Source organism: Leptodactylus fuscus, chromosome 3 (assembly GCF_031893055.1).
Source record: "Leptodactylus fuscus isolate aLepFus1 chromosome 3, aLepFus1.hap2, whole genome shotgun sequence".
Lineage (NCBI taxonomy): Eukaryota > Metazoa > Chordata > Amphibia > Anura > Leptodactylidae > Leptodactylus > Leptodactylus fuscus.
The window spans coordinates 109,936,162-109,959,620 of NC_134267.1; the positions used below are offsets into that span (position 1 = coordinate 109,936,162).

General features: G+C 40.3%; 1 protein-coding gene across 2 annotated transcripts in view; it reads left to right on the top strand.

Annotated features, from left to right (window-relative positions):
• Window positions 1-22,254, top strand: part of ATG5 (autophagy related 5) — a 91,420-nt gene extending 69,166 nt beyond the window's left edge. For both annotated transcript variants that reach the window (XM_075268171.1, XM_075268173.1), the window contains exons 7-8: window positions 2,603-2,720; window positions 20,134-22,254. In XM_075268171.1, coding sequence (XP_075124272.1) covers window positions 2,603-2,720; window positions 20,134-20,270 — 255 coding nt within the window. In that variant the 3' untranslated portion in view covers window positions 20,271-22,254. The remainder of the gene's footprint in view (window positions 1-2,602; window positions 2,721-20,133) is intronic.
• The last annotated feature ends 1,205 nt before the right edge of the window (window positions 22,255-23,459 follow it).

Below are 23,459 nucleotides of genomic sequence, written 5' to 3' on the forward strand. Positions count from 1 at the left end.
ACTACATTTTACACATGTATTTATACACTTGTAAAATGGACAGAATACATGGAGCGTAAACTTCGTGTGAAGGCACCCTAAGTCTTTCTGACACTGAAAAAGTATAAGGCTGGGTTCACATCTGTGTTGGAGAATCAGTGACAAAGGCCGACTAAAATTGTCAGAGCAAAATTCTGCAGAGCGGTGCCCTTCATTCTGAAACTGAAAGCGGTGGACTTTTATAGTTTCCTTTTAAGAATGCAGCATTGATTTGTTTTTTCACTGTCACATCTCAAAAACTTTTTTTTAAGTTTCTGTCCATGTAGCCTTATCAGGGCTTATTATTTGTGTGACGAGTTGTATTCTATGATGGGACAGTCTTGGGAAGAATATAGTTTGATTATGGGGTTTTCTGTGAGTTTAATATTGGTGACTTTTCCCTAGGATAGGTCATTCATGTTTGATCAGTGGGGATATGACAACTAGGGCCCCCACAGATCAGATGGTAATGTAACATTTGGGTGAATGCCTCACTGAAGTCAAATCACAATGCTATACATTATGTTGTGTAGGGACTTTACTTGGCATTACAGCTGATCCCCATTCAGTTGAATTGGACTGAATGGAAAACAAGTCAAGTGATGAATGAACTCATTTCTAAGTAATTGCTACATGTGTCTATGTGACACTAAACCTCCTGTCCATAAGAACTTGTAGGTAGTTTCCTATATAGACCTGCTAGGTTAGCTTTAAAAGTCAGGGTGTGCACGCATATATGCGTGCACAACTCCAGTTCCCCAAAAATTGGAACTGCATAAAATGTAAAGAAAACAGGGGCCACACGGTGGCTCAGTGGTTAGCACTGCAGCCTTGCTGCGCTGGAGTCCTGGTGTTCAAATCCCGCCACAGGCAAAAAACCATCTGCAAGGAGTTTGTATGTTCTCCCCGTGTTTGCATGGATTTCCATCCCATATTCCAAAAAAAGACATACTGATAGGGAAAAATGTACATTGTGAGCTCTATGTGGGGCTCACAATCTACATTTATAAAAAAAAAAAAAAAAAAAAAAAAATGTAAAGAAAACAAGAATGTAATGATTTGGAAATGTCATATCACCATATTCTATTCACAATAGCACACCTAACAAAAGGTGAGAGATTCCAATTTGAAAAAAATTAACTGATTCAGAAATTAATGACAGCAACACATCACAAAAGTTGAGAGAATTAACAAAATGCTCAAAAAGTAAGTGGTTCTAATGAAAAAAAACTGGAGGGCCAATTTTCAACTAAGCACATGACTGTGTATAAAAGGAGCATGTTAAATCTGTATCTTTTTCACCAATCTGTGGAAAAAAAAAAGAAATGTCTAAATATTATGGAACAACGTCAGAAAAATATTCCTCAATGTAAATGTGCAAAGATTTTGAAAGTCCACCATCTACAGTATATAATCTCAAAAGATTCAGAAAATCTGAAAAAATGCATGTACACAGGGGACAAAGCGAACATTCAGTATTGGATACTTGTGGTCTACTGACCTTCAGGCACCACTGTATTAAAAAAGGGGGCATGAATTGGTAATACAAAGCATGGCACAGGCCCAGGAATACTCCCAGAAATTATTCCCTATGAATGCAGTTCACTGTGCAATCCACAAATGCAAGTTAAAGCTGTGGCATACAAAGAAGAATCCATACATAAACTGTTTTGTGGTCAAATGATTCAAAATGTGAATTCTTTCTGGAAACTCAGACTCCGTGCCCTGCAAACACAAGAAAAAAAAAAGGGGGGGGGGGGCATCCATCTTGTTGTCAGCGCACAGTTAAATACCCTGCACCTCTGATGGTATGGGGTTGCTTTAGTGCCTATGACATGGGCAGTTTACACATCTTGAAAGGCAATATCAATATGTAGTAGTATATAGAGGTTTTAGGACAACATATGGTTCAATTCAGACAATGTCTCTATAGAGCAATGCCATTTTTTTTTTTTTTTTTTTTTTTTAAACCTAAAGATGTTGACTGGGATTAATGCCAAACCAGAATGTCTCTTCCAAAAAAAAAAATAATATAAAGAGAAACTCATTTGCAGACCGCTATTTCAAGGCTATTGCCCCTCTTCAGTGCATGTCCAGAGTACTGGTACTGGGAATGTCCCATGAAAAATGCTGTCTAATCAGTAGGTAGCATGTTATAGAGCTGAGCAGATTGGTCGATAGGATAGATTTGTGCAAATGTATTACTTGCCATTTTATTCATTGGAGTATCTGCTTTTTCTATGCTAAGAAGTCAAAAAGGTGGTGCTTTCAATGATTGACAGCCTACCCTTTGACTTTACATACAGAGATGGTTGTCAGTCACTGATAGAACCACCTTAATGTAATGGGTATAGAAAGAGCAAATATTTGAATGGATAAATGGCTAGTGATACAGAATCTCTGTCTACTCAGCTTGTCTTGCTCTATAACATACTATCTACAGACTGAAGAACATTTTTCATGTGACGAATTCCCTTTAAGCAGCAACATAATTTTTCTCCTGTTCTATGTTTAATCCCTTCTGTGTTTTCAATCTGCAATTACATCTTAGATTAATTTTGTTTCTCTCCAAATATATTTACAGGCAACCAGTGAACGTCCTTTTGTGCAAAAGCTGTTTCGGCCAATTGCCAATGACGGGAACCCTCATACACTTGGTGATTTAATAAAGGAAGTTTGTCCTGCAGCAGTTACACCTGAAGGTACAAGTTCAGACAGACTTCTATTACAGTTATACATTGAGAATGTGTCTGCATACAAAACCTGCTACTTTCATGCTTACAAAAGTTTCAAGATAGATATTTGTTCCATATTAGTATGATTATAATAATTCATCTTAAATGGGTTGTCTGACCTTTTTGGTTTTATTATTATTATTATTATTATTATTATTATTATTATATAGCACTGTTAATGGGCGCTTAACAAACCCGTACTCCCTCTCCTCAGGGAGCCAGTCCCCACTGGCGGCAGCTCTATTCTTCTCCCCCAATTGATGTCTTCATGAAGTCCCATTTGTGTTAGGGACCCACTGCAACCAGTCACAGGCCTCATCTGAAGTAGCACATGAGTGCTATGACGCACCGTTTGTTAAGAGGTGACTACTGAGGTCTGTGATTTGGCTGCAGCGGTCATCTTGCACAAACAACCCGGGTACCTGTATACAGATGAACAAAGCTGTATACAGATGAGCTAAGCTGAACAAAGAGGCTTGAGCAATGGTGAGCATTGATTTCTTATATTTAAAGGGTTTTTCCCCTCCTTCCCCTTTTTTTTTTTTTTTTTAAATATATATGAGGCCGGGGAAGGGGAACAAATCGAGGACAGCTGAGTGTGGTGGGTTTTTGTTTGGTTTTTTTTAACCTTCCCCACCCTTCTATTAAAAAAGTATTGATCCCAGAAAACCCCTTTAAGGGCATCTCATCAGCAGTATTAAATAATAAAAATATGATAAGGACACTACAAAACTATTACAGAGAACCTGCATGAGTTATGTAGTACTGAATGGCCTGAATAAAAAAAGTTGTGAAGAAGTTATCAGTTTACTTGAATACATAGGCAGGAAAATGACTACACAGAATCCATCTAAAATATAGCAAGGTTCAGACCCGGTTTGTCATGTACATTAAAGGGGTTGCTCAGGATGACCATTTTTTTAATATGACCATATGTGGGGTATGATGTATGAAACCTTTTGATAATGTCATAAATTGACACAATATCATGAGTTTATTTTGTAAAAATCACAATAAAGGAGAAGGAAAACTGTATTTCAAATTTCTGTAGTAGAATTTTGTGGTAAAAAAAAATAATAATAATGAAACCACGTTATCCTTTTTTTTTTTTTTTTTTTTTTTTTTTTTTTTTTTTACATCTCAGATGGTAAAATAAAGAAAAAAACATGCAAAAATAAAAAAATTATCAGAACTAAAAAAAAAATGTTAAAACCCTCAAAAACTGAAAATGTGTCCAGTCCTGAACAAGGAAAAATAGCCCAGTTCTGAAGTGGTAAAATAGAGGCCTGCACACATCAGACACAGGGTGCAAGTGTGAATGCTCCCTAACAGTGACCAACTGGCACAGTGGGATAGAGGACCCTTATAATCTATGAGATAAGAAGTAAATGTATTGGGGGACCTTCTCAGCCAAGTATTCCTTGTACTTACTGTGTATGCATTATGTAGTATATCAGGTGCATGGTTGTTAAACTGTTAAATCTTCGTCTCCTACTTTTCACCTTTTTGTTTACGTCCTGTAAGTATCACTTTGTATGGCGCACGCATAGAGGTGGGGTAATAAGCGACTGACTGTGAAGACACCTGTCTCAGCACTGACATAAGGGAAACCACAGACACTTAGGCATCTAAAGCTTACAAAACATTGAAACTTTATAGAAGAAAGCAATGTGCAGGGGATAAAGCTCAGCTTTTCTTGTCAATAATTGACAGGCTATAGGGGTGGAGCAAAGGAGAAGTAAAACAGAGACAGGGTACCTGCAGATTCATGTGTATGAAAAGGCAGCTATTATAGACGTCTCTTTGAAGATTTAGAACAGGTAAGATATTCCTCTCTGGCAGATGAAAGAAGGCTTTTATTATCCGCTCTGTTTGAAGATCTGAATATTATCACCTCCTTTAATTCTTGGCTAGCAGTGCCCCTCTTTTGTTTTGTTTTAGTTTAATCTCTCATGTGTTACGTTGTTTAGTCCAAAACTGGTAACTACAAAAGTAAAAGGATTGTAAGCTACCGAGAGATCTCCACTGCACAGGGCATATTGGATATTATAACTGATGAACCAGTAGATGTTTTACTTTAGCAAACATAATTTAGGTTTTTGTTACTTATGGACACTAATGCTAGGTTCACACTAGTGTTCCGCTCTCCATCAGTCCGGTCTGCTTAAAAAAAAAAAAAATTATAAACAGTAAGCGTTTCCAGCTTTCCCAGAATCCTAAGTAACAGATCTGACCGCTGCTTTCAGTGGTCATTGATGCCGTTACCCCTAGATATCACTAGACATATTTGCAATGTCTATGATAACGGAGTTGTTGACCATAGTTGTAGACACCTAATTTGTATCCTTTGATTCGGCATATGTTTCATTATATGTTTTACATGAAACTGGCACAAGTGCATTTGTGTCCAAAATGGTTGACTCTGCAAAACCACAAGCAAAATTTTGGCTTCCAGAGCTTCAGATGACAAAGAACTTGCTGAAACTGTTACATGTTTTTAGCAGGTTTTTACATGCCAAATTCTTTGTTCCCACTGGAGGTAAAGTGCTGCTGAGGATTCAAGCATGTGTATATGGGATATACAGGAGAAATGGCTCTGTCCAATGAACGTTTGGTGGGCAATTATCATAACTATTTAGTCACCTAAATACCTTTATCATAAAAATAGACTGATCATTTTTGAGCAGAGCAGAAGTTGCTTTTTACCTTGAAAGGGTGAACAGTAGTCATTTGTAGAAAATCATAGTCAGAATTTGAGAGAGGGTACTAGGAATCTCCAGAGGAAATTACCCCTTCTTCATTTAGGATGGAAGCTGTTTACTTCACACAAAGGGATTGTCTGTAATCCAGGCTTCACCTGAGCCAGATAATGGTTTCTGTGGATGACATCAGTAAATTCATCAAATACCAGAAATATTCTACATAACTTTGTCTACCTTTCTCGGTTGGCAGATTTATTGATTTTCTGTGTTTACGGATTAAGCTACAAATTCTGCATTCAGGACTTGGGATCGCCAGAAGTGTCTTAAAAATGAATAGCTGCTATTTATATACATATATACACAGTCACTAGAAAGCCATGTGTGATAATCTTCATGGATCAATAACTTGTGGAACCACCTAAAGGCTAGGTTCACATCTGCGTTTGGGTTTTCATTTGAGGACCCCACAAACAGAAACTGAATCCACATTAAAAAAAAGTGGTTACCTTAGGAAATCCATGGACCCCATAGAATATAATGGGGTCTGTGTGCTTTCTGCCTGAAGAAGGGAACGGAATCCCCGAACATAGTGCAAGCGCTGGTGTGAGCGTTAGCAGCAATAACTTGAAGTAATTGTTTCATTGTTATATTTTCAGTCTCTCACACCATTCTAGAGGTATTTAGGCCCACTCTTCTTTACAATATTGCTTCAGTTGATTGAGTTTTGAGTTTCCGCCACAGTCTTTTCCTCAGTAAGTGGAACCTTAGCCTCAGGGTGAATTCACACAGGGTTTTTTTGCGGGTGGTTTTCTGAGGCAGAATCCATCCTCTTTTAAAAAAAAAAAAAAAAAAAAAAAAAAAATCTCCTCTCAACTCTCAGGCCCGGTTCACATCTGCGTTCAGTATTCTGCTTGGGGACCCCCTGAACAGAATAGCGAATGCATTAAAAAGCAGTGAGCAATGAAACCACACAGACCCCATAGACTATAATGGGGTCCGTGTGTTTACCTTGCGGTGTCCGCACCAATTGTGTGGAGAGAAAAGTACTGCTTGAAAGTCTGCGTAGAAGTTTCCTCATTTTCTGCTTCCATTATAATTATAGGGAAACCGCCACTGTTTCCATAGGTATAATTGACACACTGTGATTTTCAAAACTACAACATATTTTTCTTGCAATGTGTGGATGGAATTCACTAGAATCCCATCCACTTTACATGGACTGTAAAATGCCATAGCTAAATCATAGGGTTTACTCCGCATGGGGCCCCTCGCGTTAGACAAGATTGTGAAATGCTGGGAGAATATACCATAGTCTGATCTGATGAGACCAAAATTGAACTCTTTGGTTGCCGTAGTACACAGCATGTTTGGGGGGGTCAAAAGGCACTTCATGTTACCCCAAAAACACCATACCAACTGTGAAGTTTGGGGGTGGGAACTTCATGGTGCGGGGCTGGGGGGGCTTTTTTGTTTGTTTTTTTTTTTTTTTTGAATGGACAAAACATTGACGAAACATTCTGCTGCCAACTACTAGGATGATGAAGATGAAACAAAGGTGTATGTTTCAGCAAAGATCCCAAACATACAGCCAGGCAAACTCTCAATTGGTTTAACAAAATAAAGCTGCTAGAATGGCCCAGGCAATCACTTCACCTAAATCCAATAGAAAATCTATAGAAAGACCTAAAGCTCAGAGTTCCTAGAAAGAGACCACCAAACTTTCAGGATTTGAAGAGTGTTTTGTGGAAGAATGGGCCAAGATGACTCCTGAGCAATACATGTCACTAGTTACTTCATGCAGGAGGCTTCATGCAAAGGATTTTGTATTGTATTTACTAAAGTTCAGTAAGCAAGTTTGATACTTTTTCCTTATGTCATCTGTCATCATTATTACACATAACTTCATTTATGGACATCTATGGTTTCATTTCTTTGGCTGTGCTGGTGAGAATTTAATGGTTGTGGACCTTATAAAAATGTTGTGGATCCAGGTCTAAAATTGTGTGTTTTCAACAATGGTCCTCTGGTGTGATGTGGAGGAAGGATATATATATATATATATATATATATATATATATATATATATATATATATATATATATATATATATATATTTTTGTGTGTTTATTGTTGTTCGTTAATTTAGATTTGTTCATTCACTCAGTAAACTATTAGCACTTCTGTTTCTCTATTTTTGAGATCTTTCTTGCTTCATAACATCTTTGTACACCTACCTATAACTTTGCTTTTGTGTATATTTTAAGGTCAAGCTAAAGGTCACCAGGTTATATAATTTAGTGTTAATGGGTATGGAAGGAACATTGAGTGATGATTATCCAGTTTGTATATTTCTATCCCATTTGGGTATCATGCTGGATCTTTGGTGAAATGGGTTTAAAGGGTCTAACACATTACACATGGATCATTCTTAAAACAAAAACATTCAGTTTATATCTTAAGATTCGCTGCTCCTTGGTAACCTGGTATTAACAGTTCTTTTGTTTTTCTTTTAAATCATGATGAATATTTCCAGTACTTGTTTCCATTATCTTGCTAAGCAATACCTGGCAAACCTTTCAATAGTACGTGATAGTAAATCTCAATGGTTGAAGTAATGTCTCTACAAGCATCCTTAATGCCTGTTAAGCACTGAAATTAGTCCCATGCATATTAATATGGACTGCACTTTCTTCAGGTAGGAGGATAGGGTAGTATGAAGGTTGAAACAATTATGTGAAAAGATTTTTATAAGTCACCATTCAAGTCTGCTGGGTGGCTCTAAATGAAGTCACTTATTCGCTGACAGATGAAGTCGATGACTGAAGAATGAGTAAAAAGAATTTGATACAATGCTTCCCTTACCCTTCTTCTGTAGAAACTAGTGAAGCCCTCTGCAGAAAGTATACTGTACATGAAAACATGTGATTTATACTCTTAACTGTTGAAGATTAAACTGACGGTCATTTACATCACCATTTAAGAAAAATCACCGGAAAATATAATTTGCATAATAATTTGGAGCGCAGTCTATATGTGTCTGTGTGTGTATAGGGTGATCAGCTATAAGATTAAAGCCACTTGTCTAACATTGCACAGGTCCCCCTTGTGCCACCAGTAGAAGAATGTTTAAGTTCTGTAACTTGCAAGGTCTACTGCTACATGGCTCAGACTTGTTCTCCCAGCACATTCCAAACACTCAATTGGATTGAGGTCTGAAAAATTCAACCACGAGAACTCTGTGATGTTCCACAATCCACCATTCCTGACGTTTTTTTGGGTAGCAGATAGCATGTGCTATTATGCTGAAAGAGGCTACTGCATGTTGCCATGAAAAGTTATACTTGGTTGGCAACAATATTTGGCTACATCTAGGTTCACATATGCACAGTGTCCATTGTTTTGGTCCATCACAGGAACAGAACAACGGACACACAGACCACTACAACAGCAGACACCAATGGATACTTCGGCATAGATGTCAACCCAGCCTAATTGGGATATATGAAATAACATCCACATGATTGCTATGATACAAGGGTTTCTAGCAGATACTTTCCTAGAGTATCACACTCATTCAGTAGGCCTGTGTTCTTCACATCTTATTCCGCATCCTGGTGTGACCTCTTACCAGCTACTCCTTGTTGACCCAAGGTCCAGGTTCATGCTTTTGGGCCTATGCTGTCCACTTTTGGCAGTGGACAAGGTCCTGGAATTGTCAGTTTGGAAAAAATCATTCACAAGCATGTGTGTAATTGTTTTTTAGGGACAATCAGGAAAGCCCTTGCAATATTATAGCTGTGTTTGTTTTTAGAAGTTTGCACCCATTTAGAAATTAATAATGCTATTCCATAATTTTAATATTTAGACTGACTCCACTGAGTGTGTGTTATAGATGATCCAAAGTATTTTATTTGTCTTTGTACCGCTTTAGTATGATTTACTAATGTGTTTCAAACGTGACTTTAGTTTGTAAAATTAGTAGCATTATGATATGCTATACTAAAAAGGTAGTATATGGACATTTTGCAGGACTGAAGCAAATATATTATTTGTTGTACCATATTATTAACTGAACAGCGTAACTGCTGGGCATTCATCCAGTGTGTTTAGCCTAGAGGTCTTCTAAAGACTCTTTTGCATTAGCTTCTAACATGTTAACAGCAGTTTATTGGCAGCTCCTTCCATGAATGAACGAGTATTACAAGCTCAATACACATTATTGTGGTAACCTAGGACTGTCGAATCAATGGCAGTGATTAATGAAAACTAGTGTATTCAATGCTGGATTTCATGTCTCTGGCACAAGGCGCATTCTCTGGCAGGGCTGTGCGTCTGGACTGATATCAATGCCAAGTCGTAGTTGGCTAGGTTTAGGTATCATTTATGCCAGTAAATTGGAGTAAATGACAATAAAACTGGCAGGGGCCCTGACTTCCCCCATGCTTCACCTCTTGTCCCTCCACTTTTTAGGAAAGTGACCAGGGCAGTATAAAATAATAAAAAGTTACAGTTGCTTGTGCAAAAGAAAGAACTTAAAATTGCAACTATTTATGCCATGGTGTATAGTAACTTTAATAATAATATACCAGGGGTGCTCACACTTTTTCAGCGTGTGAGCTACTTTATTAGCTGACCAAGGCAAAAGATCTAATGGGGCGGGGCTGGGGCGGGTCTATGGGTGGGCCCCGCCTGCCAGTGTCCGGAGATGACTCTCAGCCTGCACTGTGAACAAGCAGGCACCGGGGATCCCTGCTTCCCGCTATCGACCCATACGTCCTTTGCGATCTACCAGTAGATCGCAATCGACGTATTGGGCACCCCTGTAATATACACTTAAAGGGGATAGCTTTTTTTTCTTTAAAAAAAAAAAGAGGTTGGGGAAGGTGGGAAAAAAAAATATTCCTGGTGCTCGGGTGTCTATCTTTCAAATTTTCACTCCCTTTTATGATCTAGACATGTATTTGGCCACAAAAATTGCATTTGAAGTCCTGAACACATAAGCACATCCTAATGTTGGGTTTACATGGACGAATTTGCTTGGGGAGATATGGACCAGATGTTGGCGGTATTTCCCAGATTGAGCCCTGATGTGTGATCGGATCACCCAGCATCATAGTGCTTTATGAAGTTAGGAATCGTGGTTGCTCTACTGTAATTGTGTTTTCAGTAAGGGACAGTAGAGCCATGGGGATGCTGGGACTCCTAGTATCATAGATGACTATGATGCTGCGAGTCCTCATCCCAGCTCAGGCTTCCATCTGGTAAATACTGGCACTTATTTAATCAGTATCTCCTTATTAGACTCCTAACTAATCGATACCACGGTTTCAATTAGACTGTTACAGACTGGTTGTTTTCAGCCTCTTGTTTTTAATGGCCATGCAGTTGTTCAGCTTTACCTGCAAAAACACATGGTTGAGAAAACATATGTAAACTTTTAGACAACTTTTAACCTTTGGTGACATTTGTGATATCAATAAATGTTGTAATATGCTTTATAAAAAGGCTTGGTCTACTTTCCATGAAATTCTGTCCTGAAATCCCCTTTCTGTCCCTTCTGTAAGTTTACCCTTCTTTATCTCACTGCTGTTCACTGGAGTATAGGAGTGTGCAGCCTCTTGTATAATGCAGGTAAGCTAAGGGTATTTATTCACACAGTTAAGCCTTGGCTTTATCTAGCTAGGAACATTGGTTTTGGTGTCATATGAAAGATTTTCATATTCCATATGACACCAAGATCACAGTTTTAGCTGTGTTATTTCTAGATCTTACTAGTTAAAAACAGTCATGGTTCTCACATGTATATGCAGCTGCTCCCAATCCTGAATGCAATATTAACTAAAACCACATCTAAAATTAGTACAGGTAGAATATATTCTTTCATATGACATCAAAACTTGTGCTAAGTTTTATAATGCCCAAGATATTACTGTTTTAAATGACCCTCTAGTCTCCGCTTCCCTGCATTACACAAGAGCCCATACTCGCCAGGACACCAGTGAACAGCAGGAAGAGAAACCATGGAATATTCCCACAGGATTTCATATAAAGGAGCCAAAATATGTTAATAAAGTAACTACAAAATTTATTAATTGCAAAAATGCTGCCAGAAAATCAAAACTTCCTCGACAGTTTAGCTACATCCGATTAATATTATAAAGGTGAAAGTTTGTGAGTTTGGATGTTTGTGGGTTTGTGTGTTTGGATGTTTGTTCCTCAATCACAGCCAAACGGCTGAATGGATTTTGGGGAAATTTCACACACACACACACACACACACACACACACACACACACACACATACACACATACACATATTTGCCAGGAAAAGGTAGTAGGCTACTTTAAATTTGGGTCACTCACCCCAAATCGCCACCGTGACCCTCCAAACAATCCTCCGGGCTCGGCTGTAGAAGCTGGCATTCTGCCAGCGTTGGTCTGTGCAAGCACCTCCTATTGGTGCATGGCAGGCGGGCTCTAGAGCCAGGAATGTGGCACCATAGGTTGGGGCTGAAGGTGGGCATGCCGATTCAGCAGGGAAACACTAAGGAAGATGGCGGCAGCCCACATGGTCCCGGCGCCACAGCTGTCCCAGCCCACCTACACAGCTCTCGGACGGAGGAGGCTACTGCACCCGACATACTACAGGTAAGTGCAGCGGGTACAGGGGGTTGGGGTAGGGGGGGGGGGGGGGCAACCACACTCCCCAGCTTCATTGGCCCCAGTGTAGTTCAACTCGCCTTGCCACGCTCCCCCGATGCGCTCTCCGCTCGCTCGCTGCACAAAGGTATTCGGCGGCTGGCTGCACTTGGCAGGTACCCTGCAATACAGGCGCCGGTAGCATAGAGTGCATTGCCGAATACCGGATTGCAGTCTACCTGCCTAGGCTGCAATACAAGCGCACGCCTGACAGGCCAGGGAGGCAGAGCGAGGCTCCGGCTGTCATAGCAACATGACTCCCTCGCTCTGCCTCCTATACGCCGCACGCAGCCAGCCGCTCGACACTGAACAGCAAGCGAGCGGAGAGAGCAGCGGTGGAGCGTGACGAGGGAAGTCCAACTACACTCCGGACGATGGGGGGGGGGGGGGGGGGCTGAGGCTGGGAGCAGAGACGGGGGGGGGGGGGGGGCTGGGAACAAAGATGGGGGGGGGGGGACCTGAGGCTGGGAGCAGAGACGGGGGGGGGGGGGGGCTGGGAACAAAGATGGGGGGGGGGACCTGAGGCTGGGAGCAGAGATGGGGGGGGGGGGACCTGAGGCTGGGAGCAGAGATGGGGGGGGGGACCTGAGGCTGGGAGCAGAGATGTGGGGGGGAGACAAGCAACTAGAGGCAGAGATGGGGGGCTAACAAACTGTGGGCAAAGATAGGGGGACAAGAAACTGGGGGCAGACATGGGAGAACAAGAAATATAAGTGGTTCAGCGCCACCGCCAACCCCCGGACGAAGTCACGGGTAACTGCTAGTTTTAACAATAAAAAAGCAATAACGAGTGCATTTTTAACAAAAATCTGGTAAAAAATAAAAAATCTTGTGGCTGTTCATCTGATTTTAGATAGTGTTTAAATGCACATTAGCTTGGCAGGTGTCAGTCAAGTCATTACCCATTCACTATGGCATAACCAGGCCTTATTACCTGTTTATAGGTAGCCAGGTTTGGACTGGCCCATGGGTGAATTTAACTTGGCATGGCACAGTACACTCACTGTACTGCAGATACACATCGTACAGCATGTGTTAGCCTATGGTTTAGTATAATACATTGGATAGATTATATAAGAAACTACCCAGTTTATTTTTATGTACGGTTGACACATCATAGTGGCTTAGATTACATCTACATGCAGAGTCATGCCAATCAGTTTCCTTCCACAACGTCTTCTCAGTAAAATTGCAGAAGCCCCAATAACCAGTCATCGTGCAGTATCTTGCTGCTTCCTGAGGTCTGCTGCTGGGTGAGCACGTATTCTTGGCTGCAGAGCTAAAAGGATTTTAGTACAAGGCAAGATCCAGGTCGCAGGCTACCGAGAGGACACCCAGGATTGAAACCAATAGAAGCAAAGGCTAGTCCGCTGTATCTGTATAGTCTGCTGTAGGTACCCCAGTCTGATACTGCAGGGAGCCACATACATCTCTGGAAAGTGTATATCATACAGCTGAAGTAGAGAGATATCAGAGATGCAATGTTTTACATTCACTCTACAATGTAAATAAAATGGTGATCTTTTTCAGTAAATTTCTAGTGTTAAGTCTGCACTACCATATTCTGTTCTGTTCTGACTGTAACACTTGAACATGTTATAAGCAGAATGAATAGTGTTGCTCATAATTCAGAGTCCAGAATATTCAGCCTACTCTTGTGGTTGTCAGTGAGTCGTTCCCTGTCGCTGAATATTAAAACCCGGCTATCCCACAGCCTGGAATTTCCTGGTAGTTAAGCCTGGGAAAAGCTGCCTTATCAACAATTTCTCTGGTCATGGGATTATACTGATAGGAGTCCATAGATATCAGCTGATCTTCACGCACATGAACATGATAATGTAAAAAAGATGAAGGGTTCAGGCGTTTGTTTAACAGTTTATTATACTGTTACAGGATTTCTGAAGATTTGGGACTCTATGCCTTGTTTCTTTTTCTACCCTTCATCTGCTTGGCTTCCAATCAGGGGCGTAACTTGAAGGGGTGCAGAGAGTGCAGTCGCACCAGGGCCCAGGAGCCTTAGGGGGCCCATAAGCACTGGCATCAATATTGAGATTCCATCTTCCATCTGGCCCATATGCCAAGAAGACCCACAGATTCCCCTAACCACACTAAGGTTGATTAAACTCCTTAGCACCCGTAACCATCATTATCAACAATTCGCTGTAGGGATGAGATAGGGGGTCCGGACAAAAGATTGCATCGGGGCCTACAAGACTTTAGTTATGTCACTGCTGCCAATAATATTGTCCAAGTCTTTGTAGAATGTCTTAGTAAAACAAGAAAGCAGTCAGTTCTTTTCACCCTTACTTTTTCATTAAAACACCTTTTAGGATGATTTGTGTGTGAGATATTTGTCCTAGGTTTGTATATGTGTGTTTTTTGTGGCTTAATTTGCCTAAAAGGTAGCTTTCAGTGTCTTGTAGAACTGTTTTTCTGTGTGTCATCCGCCTCCAATCCCAAACAGTGGAAGAGTCTGGTTAATGCTTGAGCCTTGACACGTTTGTAATCCGGACATTTGTCTTATATACAGTGTGTGCACAAACAAGGCAGTGATTAAATGCTCTGGCACAGCAGATTACATTAGTGAGCCCATAGGCTGCAGAAGAGGAAGAATCCTGCAATCTTCCTTTTGACCTTAGGAACTGGCATTGTCTTGTTTGACCTGTTGTGAAATAATTAATTCAATATACTTTTCTCTCCTCTTAGCAGAATTTTCTATATTTATATAAACTCTGCAGAATCTAATTTTTATGACCTGGTAGAAGAAGAATCATTTATCTTGCTTACATGTTATTATATTTGTAATCCATTTTCCATGACGCCTAAACTGTAGACTCGAATTGTGCCCATTTATGCTCTATATCTTCTCAAAAACCAAGTAAATGTAAAATTTAGCAGTACCTTGTGCTCTTACATATTTCAGTTTTGTTCAGTAGAAGGCTATATTTCATTACCGATTAACACCATACCAGAAACACTACAATCCCCATTATAGTCCATACAGTCCATCAGGATCCATTTGTGTCCATAATATACTGGATCATCACTGTCAGGATTTCACTTTTTCTGTTCCAGTAAAAGAACAGAAAAACAATTCCCAATCGAGATATGAACACAGCCATATAGTTATTTCTATTCCTTAGGCCTGAGGATTTACTGTATAGTGTTTGGTGATTGAGTTCAGTGTAATAGGTTTTTCCACTGTTGGGGGGGGGGGGGGGGGTACATGGCTAAAGTCCATTTATTTTGGGTTGCCACCACCATGCTATTTCTTCTGATTTGCATAGTCAGCTGTAAGACCTTATATATAGACGGGACGGGTCTTTCCAAATCGTAGCCAGTCACCTGAATTTACCACTGGTGAATGCCAATTTAGTAGAAAGAGCTCAAAGATAAAATGGGAGGCCCAGAGCTAAATTTCCAGTGTCATAGTAAATGGTCTAAATACTTGTCCATGGGGAATTTTAGCTTTTCCTTCCCAATAAGCTTGCAAGAATGGCCTCTCTGGGTTGAATGAATACGTTTGAAAGGTATGCAGATTGTAGGTCCAAGTACGACGTGAAGAGGCCCTAACTGGGCAATAATGTACTTGTGGCCCCAGGGGCTGCAATGAAACATGACTGTTTAGCTTGTGGCATTTTGTTACTGATGCCTGTTGCAACTTTGATCCACAAAAGTTTCCACAGCACTCTTACGTGGCTTATGAAAAGGTGATTGACGGCAAAAAGTTACTTTAGCTGGTAGAGGACTTCTCGGACATTAACAAGCGTATTCATTGCAATATCTAGAATAGAATTATCTGATGCTAGGCCTAACATACAACCATCAGTTCATTTTTTTCCCTCTCCTGCTCCCTGCACTTTCATGCCTCTTTTTCCTCCTGTACTTCCCTCTCTCTACTAGAGGGTTCCCCTCCTGCTAAATCTCCTTACTCGAAGGACACCCCCTCCTTCTTTTTATCCTGCTCTACATCACCATACTCCTGGTGATGTTCGGATAGCAAATGTGTCTATTATGCATTTTGACTTCTGTCTACCAGTTGAGTATCCCTACTCTAGTGAAGCAGAAGAGGGCTAAATGTTGTCTTTTAAGTGGAAATGGAGAGCCAACCACTGTAAATATATGTGGATGTGTTTGACCTTAATATATCAGTTTAGAACTGTATTGGTAGGGAAAAAATGATGCAAAGCACCTAAAATAGTAAAGAAGCATTACTCACCTGTCCATTCCCCGCCCCAGTTTCTGTTTGCGTGTACATGACATGTGACCACTGCAGCCAACTTGTGGCCTCGGTGTTACTGGCATTGTAACTTTGTGATGGAAGCCATGATGCTATCTACGTGAAAATATATATCTGAGGGGATTGCCGGATCGGCAGTACTGAAATGACAGGCAAACAGTTGACTACGGTTATCCAAGTGATATATGTTGCAAACTACTTTTTGTACTTTTTCATGGCAAACAGCCAAGTAATGTGTTTAATACCAATAGCAGCAAAGCTTTTCTCAAAACTTTAGCATTTACTTTGTTTATATATGCTTAGGTTTTCTATTTACCCACTTCTATAAAGAAGAAAAAGAAACATTACTTTGTACAATATTGCTTGAAGGGGTTTTCGTACCCCTAATTATCACCCCTACTGCCAGCCAATTAATATATGTTGCAAACTACTTTTTGTACTCTTTCATGGCAAACAGCCAAGTCATGTGTTTAATACCAATAGCAGCAAAACTTTTCAGGGGCATATTTTATAATGGGTCAACCCTTGGGTCCAAATGTCATACTTTCATAGTGTTCAGCCAAATAACCATTTAAATGTAGTTTCACTCCATATTTAAAGTATTTCTTTTTTCATCAGTTCTGTTCACTTACCAGAACCAAGTCGGTTCAGTTCAGGCTCTCCTGAAATGTGATTTCCAGCCCCCCCTCCTCCCCATATACTACAAACTAGTGTTTGCTAAGTATTATGGTATATAATAGAATTTACTCAAAACTTTAGCATTTACTTTGTTTATATTTCCTTAGGTTATCTATTTACCCACTTCTATAAAGAAGAAAAAGAAACATTACTCTGTACAATATTGCTTGAAGGGGTTTTAGTACCCGTAAATGTAGTTTTTTACAAACATAGAATATAAATTAATACAAACATAGAATATAAATGAATACAAACAAAAAAGAAATAGGGCTGTGTTTACATCCGCAGCATTAGTTACTATTTTGGCTCCCTCATTGGATTCTAAAGACCGATCCATGAAAGTCTGGCACCAGTGGAGCCTGACAGATTCTGTTGACTATAATGGGGACTGTCAAGTGTCAATAGAAGGGTCTTCCATCTTTTCATTCAGAGTTTTGAGGAACTCTTCACCAAAGGCTCCAGGCTCTGAACATCCAATCCAGATGTGAACCTAGCCTTAGTAATATACTCTAAAGAAAAAAAAAATGTTGCTGGTCCAGGGGGTTTGCTCCCATTTTTGTAATTGCAACAGGATGATGTATCATCAATTTCTGCATTATTTTGAGCAATCGATTGGCTTCCGTGGTAAAGTAATGCGGTGCAGGACAACACATTGGATAGTAGTAACAACAAGACGCGTTGAAGGATGACAGTGCCCAACAGTAAGGAGTGGTAAATCTATCTATCTATCTATCTATCTATCTATCTATCTATCTCTTATTATGCATCTTTTAGAAACTTTTGAAGTGGGCTACTAACCCACTTTAGGGGAAAGGCATTCATGCCTTTTTTAAGCCAAACCCGAATATGAGACATGTGGGTTTGAACCTGTAAAGAACCAAGGTATTTGAGCAATGCCCATCTGGCACAATTGTCCTTTTGCTGTCAACAAAGTTACCCATATGCATTAGTTAAAAGTTGACAGTACCCCTGGATCTCCAAATATCTAATATGCCTGGGGGAGACTGCAGAAGTGTTTGACACAGCTCATTCACCACTCCCCATTGAGAACACATTGTTATCTGGATCAGATCAAGTAGAACCAAACTTCTTTATTGGTGGATTATCATTGACTAGAATTAGACATTCACTAATAGTATCATTTTATTGGCATATCGCAGTGTGTTCATTTACTGTATGTTGAGTTTTTGGTTTTATTTTTCGTTTTTTTAAATGTTTGTATAGTATACATTTGGTTCGCTTTGGGAAAAAAAAAAAAATAAAGTTGAATTTCAGTATAGCAAACAGATATCCAATAAGATCCACTGCAATGGTTAGTTCTCAGTACTGAGATCTTTATTCTGGGTTACGGCTGTGATTCCTTATTGTAAAACTTAGTTTCCTCTGAGTAATTTGCTTTTGTCCCAGCAGAGAGGTAAAAATAAAGTGGCTCTTCTCTAGCGAGACCGGTTAAAAACCACAACAGATTTTTAAAGATAATGCCTTTTAAGTCGCTGAGATGGATTCCTAGCTCTGGTTCCCAATCTGTCTGCTCTGTGGAATGTGCATTATACATTTTTGGGGAGCTGTATGTTGCTATCTGTCCATTAAGGTTTTTAGTATGAATGTTTAATTGCCCTAGGCTACAGGAAAAGTAACTTTTCCCAATAATGAATGTGATTTATGAAGTTAGTGTATACTGTGTTTTGAGATGTCTCCTTCGAAGAAGCATTCCACGCAGTTTGGGCAGACAGAGTGACTCAGCTTGAGTTTTCAGCCCTTTTAACCAAACAGCTTAGAATGTCTTTTCTCCCCTGGAGTTGGGTTTGTGGAGACCGTCAGATGAATAATTGAAAACGAATTTGTAATGTATGAGAACGTTGTCATCGGTGACTCACAAACACTTTTTATGATTGATTGTTCCTAAAATTAGTCAAATCCTAATAAAATAGCATAGGGATCGTTGTATCGATTATAGTTTATGTAAACCTAGGGAAGTCTTGTGTGGTTTCCAGTCTGCCTGCAGTGATCTTTATGCATCTTGGATTGAATTTGCATTTCAGCTCCACTCTAATTGACAATTTGTGTTTCACATTACTCGAAGAAACAGTCTATTGTTAAGTGTTTGTCTTAGTTGTGGCTAGCTCTAAGTATGTAACTATCCTGCTTCATTAACAGATGATCTTTTTAATGGAATTATGATATTTTGTTTAAGCAGCGCTCCTTAAGTGCCTGGATGGTATTAAACACTGTGGCTGCTATAGATACTGAAAAGGTCATGTTGTCACATTCAAAATTGGTAAAGGAAATGGAAATAAAGTAACAAATTTATCGGTGGATACAAGTTTTCTTTTTAAAATTCTAACATTTATAGTTCTTACAGGTAAAAAAAAAATGATGGGCTTTATTTATGAAGAGTAAACAGCACATAAATTGTAGCCTTCGGCTCCATTCACATCTGCGTTCGGGTTTCCGTTCAGGGAGTCCGTATATGCATTAAAAAGCACTTCCCTGAGAAACCCATAGAATGTAATGGGGTTTGTTTGGTTTCTGCTCTGTTTCCACACAAAACTTTTCACTCCACACGTTCTGTGTGGAAACCACACGGACCTTATTATAGTCTATGGGGTCTGTGGGTTTCCTTAGGTAACCACTTTTTAATACATATAGGTTTCTGTTTAAGGGGTTCCCAAGTGGAATCCACGAACGGAAACCTGAATGTAAATGGTGCCTTTGTTGCATTTGTTCTCATTGACAGCCTATGAAGTTTCATTTTGAAGAGTGATTTGTAGAGATGAGCGAACACTGTTCGGATCAGCCAATCCGAACAGCACGCTCCCATAGAAATGAATGGAAGCACCTGGCACGCAGACTTTGCCGGAGGCCGGCCACTTAACCCCCCGCGTGCCGTCCGCTTCCATTCATTTCTATGTGAGCATGCTATTCGGAACGGCTGTTCCGAACAGTGTTCGCTCATCTCTAGTGATTTGATCAATTTCTATACATTTTTTGTACCAATTATATCCAAGCTATTTTAACATTTTTTCACTATTTGACTTATCAATTCTTTTTTTATTTGTAGACGGCGAGAAGAAATATCAGGTGATGATCCACGGCATAGAACCTTTGCTGGACACCCCATTGCAATGGCTAAGTGAACATTTCAGCTATCCGGACAACTTCCTCCACATAGCTATCATTCCCCAACCCACTGACTGAAGGACATCTACAAGCAAATAATACCCTCACGGTTGGACAGGATCTTCCAAGATTACTTTACTGGCTTTGGTTGGCAGGCCTGATTTCCAGAGAAGAAGACAGATTGTCCTTGTAGCTCGGACATCTTCAAGTGTCCCTTTCAGCCTCTTGCTCTGCCACCACCTGAGCTTTGTGTATAAAAAAAAAAAATAGAATATGCTGAAGGCTTGGTATTGCATTTTAGCCAAAAAGAAACACACTCAGAAAGCCAGGGACAGTATGTGCCTCCATCCTTCTAGTCTGTGGTAACAAATGTGCTCAAATATTACCCCACTGATTTGTATTATGTGGCCTAGAATTTATTAATAGAATGAAAGGGAAATGTATTCATTGATTTTGTAATACAGAAGTTACTAGTGAAAACTGCACTAAAAGTGTGTGACAGCTTTACTAAAGCTCTAGTTACAATAAAGCTGTTCAGTGCTGGCGGAGTACTTGTTTACAATGCACTTCTAGGTTTAATAGAGCATGAGGGAGATTTCTATGTGAAAGCAGACGTTCTCATGTGTAACATACAGAGATAGCAGATGCCAGCACTAATATGCCTGCTTATTGGACTACTATTTTATTACAGCCATTTATGATAGAAATTTATAATCTTTAATGTGAATCATGCTAAAGAATATAATGCAGTTATCATTTATTAAATGCTGTTTTTTCTTTGCAAATCTTTACATTTCTGGTATGCTGCTATAGAAGTGAAATGTTTTTGTTTTGTTTTTTTATGTTTGACGTGTAAAAGAAAGTACTAGTTGCTCCAATTTCAGACTAACCCTTAAGTACAATCATGGTGTCTGTCGTACACCACTATCATACACATATCATTATGATAGACACCATGATAGTACTTAAGGGTTAAACCACCTAGATCACAGTAAACTCCTATGATGGCGTGCATTAGCTGTTGCCGACTGTTTACTGCTGCCTTAGCTGTTGCTGGCTGTTTATAGGCAACAAGCAACCAAGAAATGTTGCCATCCAGAAGTTCCATAGATTTCTATAGAGAAGAGATGTCTGACACTTCGGACATCCCAAGTGCCTAATTCCCTGATGGCTGACAGCACATAATAGACATTCAATTGAAGGGCCTTGGCCAATAACTAGTCAAATGAGTTTTTGTAGGGGCTTGTTGCTCCTGATTATTGCCTGGTTTAAACCTGTCCATGAAGAGCCATCAAACAAGCAAAGCCAGTGTTGCTTATTGGCGCTTGTTATGGGAAGAAATGTGCCCAAGTAATAGCACCCTAAGGGTAGGGTAGGTTCACATAGAGTTTTTGCAGGTAGATTTTTGAAGTGGACTTCCCTCAAAAACACATCACAACTGTCTCATAAATTTCAGAGAGTTGCACAGATTTTTTTTTTCCTCTTGCTGATTTTTTTTTTTTCAGCTATATTGGGGGAAAAGTGTCATAATCTATCTCCAGTAGGATTCTGCTTTGTAAAGCTCATTGAAATGAATAAGAGATTGAAAAAACTATAGTGATTTTCTGCCTCCAAAATTCGCCAGCATAAAAAACTGTGTGAACATACCCTCAGGCTGAGGCTCCACATTGCAGAAGTGCAGCTTTTTTGTTGCAGATTTTGCTGTGGTTTTTGGAGACAAAGCCAAGAGTGGCTACAAAGGCAGTGGGAAATATTTAGGAAGTTCTTATTTCTCACTTCTGCTCGTTGCACTCCTGGCCTTGGCTCAAAAAACCGCAGCAAAATCTGCAACAGAAAAAGCAGCATTTCCACAACGTGGGGCCTCAGCCTTTGGGTAGTCCCACATAAGCTACCCAGCCACGGCACAGCTGCAGTAAGCTCACTGCTTTGATGTAAGTGCAAGCATTAACTCATTGCTGTCTTTCCCTTAATTCTGATCACAACCTGCAAAACCACATCATGCAGCCAGGAACCAGTTATTGTCCAGTTTCAGACAAATGTTATTGTTTGTATGCTGAAAAGTTGTACATTTTTTTTTCCAATATACTTTCTGTATCGATTCCTCATGTTTTCTAGATCTCTTCTTGCCGTCATTCATTCTGCCTACGTTCAGTGTTTTCTCTAAAACATTCAGGGCCGCCATCAGGAATTTTGGGGCCCCATACAGCCTAAGTGTCTGCCCCCCCCCCCCCCCGCCGCCATTTTAAAACTACTTTATTTTGCGACATACCCATTATGTATTAATTTCCCTTTATTTAGCACCTTTACAAGGCTTAATCAGATTCTATTTGCTGGTACAATCTGCTCCGTGTGACAGCGCCTATAGAGAGCCAACACCATCTATAAGAGCTCTCTTAATAAATCCTCAGGGCTTATTCACATTGCGTTTTTGGCCTCCCTTGCCGGGATACGTTGGTAACCAGTCAGAATCAGCTGTCAACTTATCCCTGCACGAAGAACTGGCCATTAAAAAAAAGGGGGGCCTGCAGTTCTCTGTGCAGGGATAAGTGGGGAGCTGATTGTGACTGGTTACCAACGTATCCCGGCAAGGGAGGCCAAAAACGCAATGTGAACACTCCTTTAAAGTGAAAGTCCCACCCCCAAACAGGCTGCTATGCTAGTAACATAGCAGCCTACATCATTATTAATACAAAGCACACATACCTTTGGAGCTATTGTGTGCTTTGTAGTTCTCCAGCTAAAAACTTATTATATATTATTGCCCCAGTTCCCTCTCCGCAGTGCCGCACACCCGATGCCCCAACAATCCCCCTTCCCCCCCGCCCACCTTCTAACATCTTTCCACTGCCCCCTGTACCCATACCTCCCAACTTTTGAAGAACCAAAAGAGGGACAAAATGTGTGGCGCGCTTTGCGCGCCGCGGCAAATTTAGCCCCACCCACTGTTATGTTGACTCCATCCATTCTCATTAATTTTTCATGTGCCCGCACACAGTATAATCCTCCTACAGTCACCCGTACATTATATGTCCCCCCTCTATCTCTCCCCCAGCTTCATATACACCCTTCATCTGCCCCCAGTTTCATGTCTCCCACCCAATCTTTGCCCCCAGATTCATGTCCGCCCATCCATTTCTGCCACCAGTTTCATGTTCCCCCCCTCCATCTCTGCCCCCAGTTTCATGTCCCCTCCATCGCTGTCCTGTTTCATGTCCCCCATCTCTACCCCCAGATTCATGCCCTCCATCTCTGCCCCCCAGATTCATG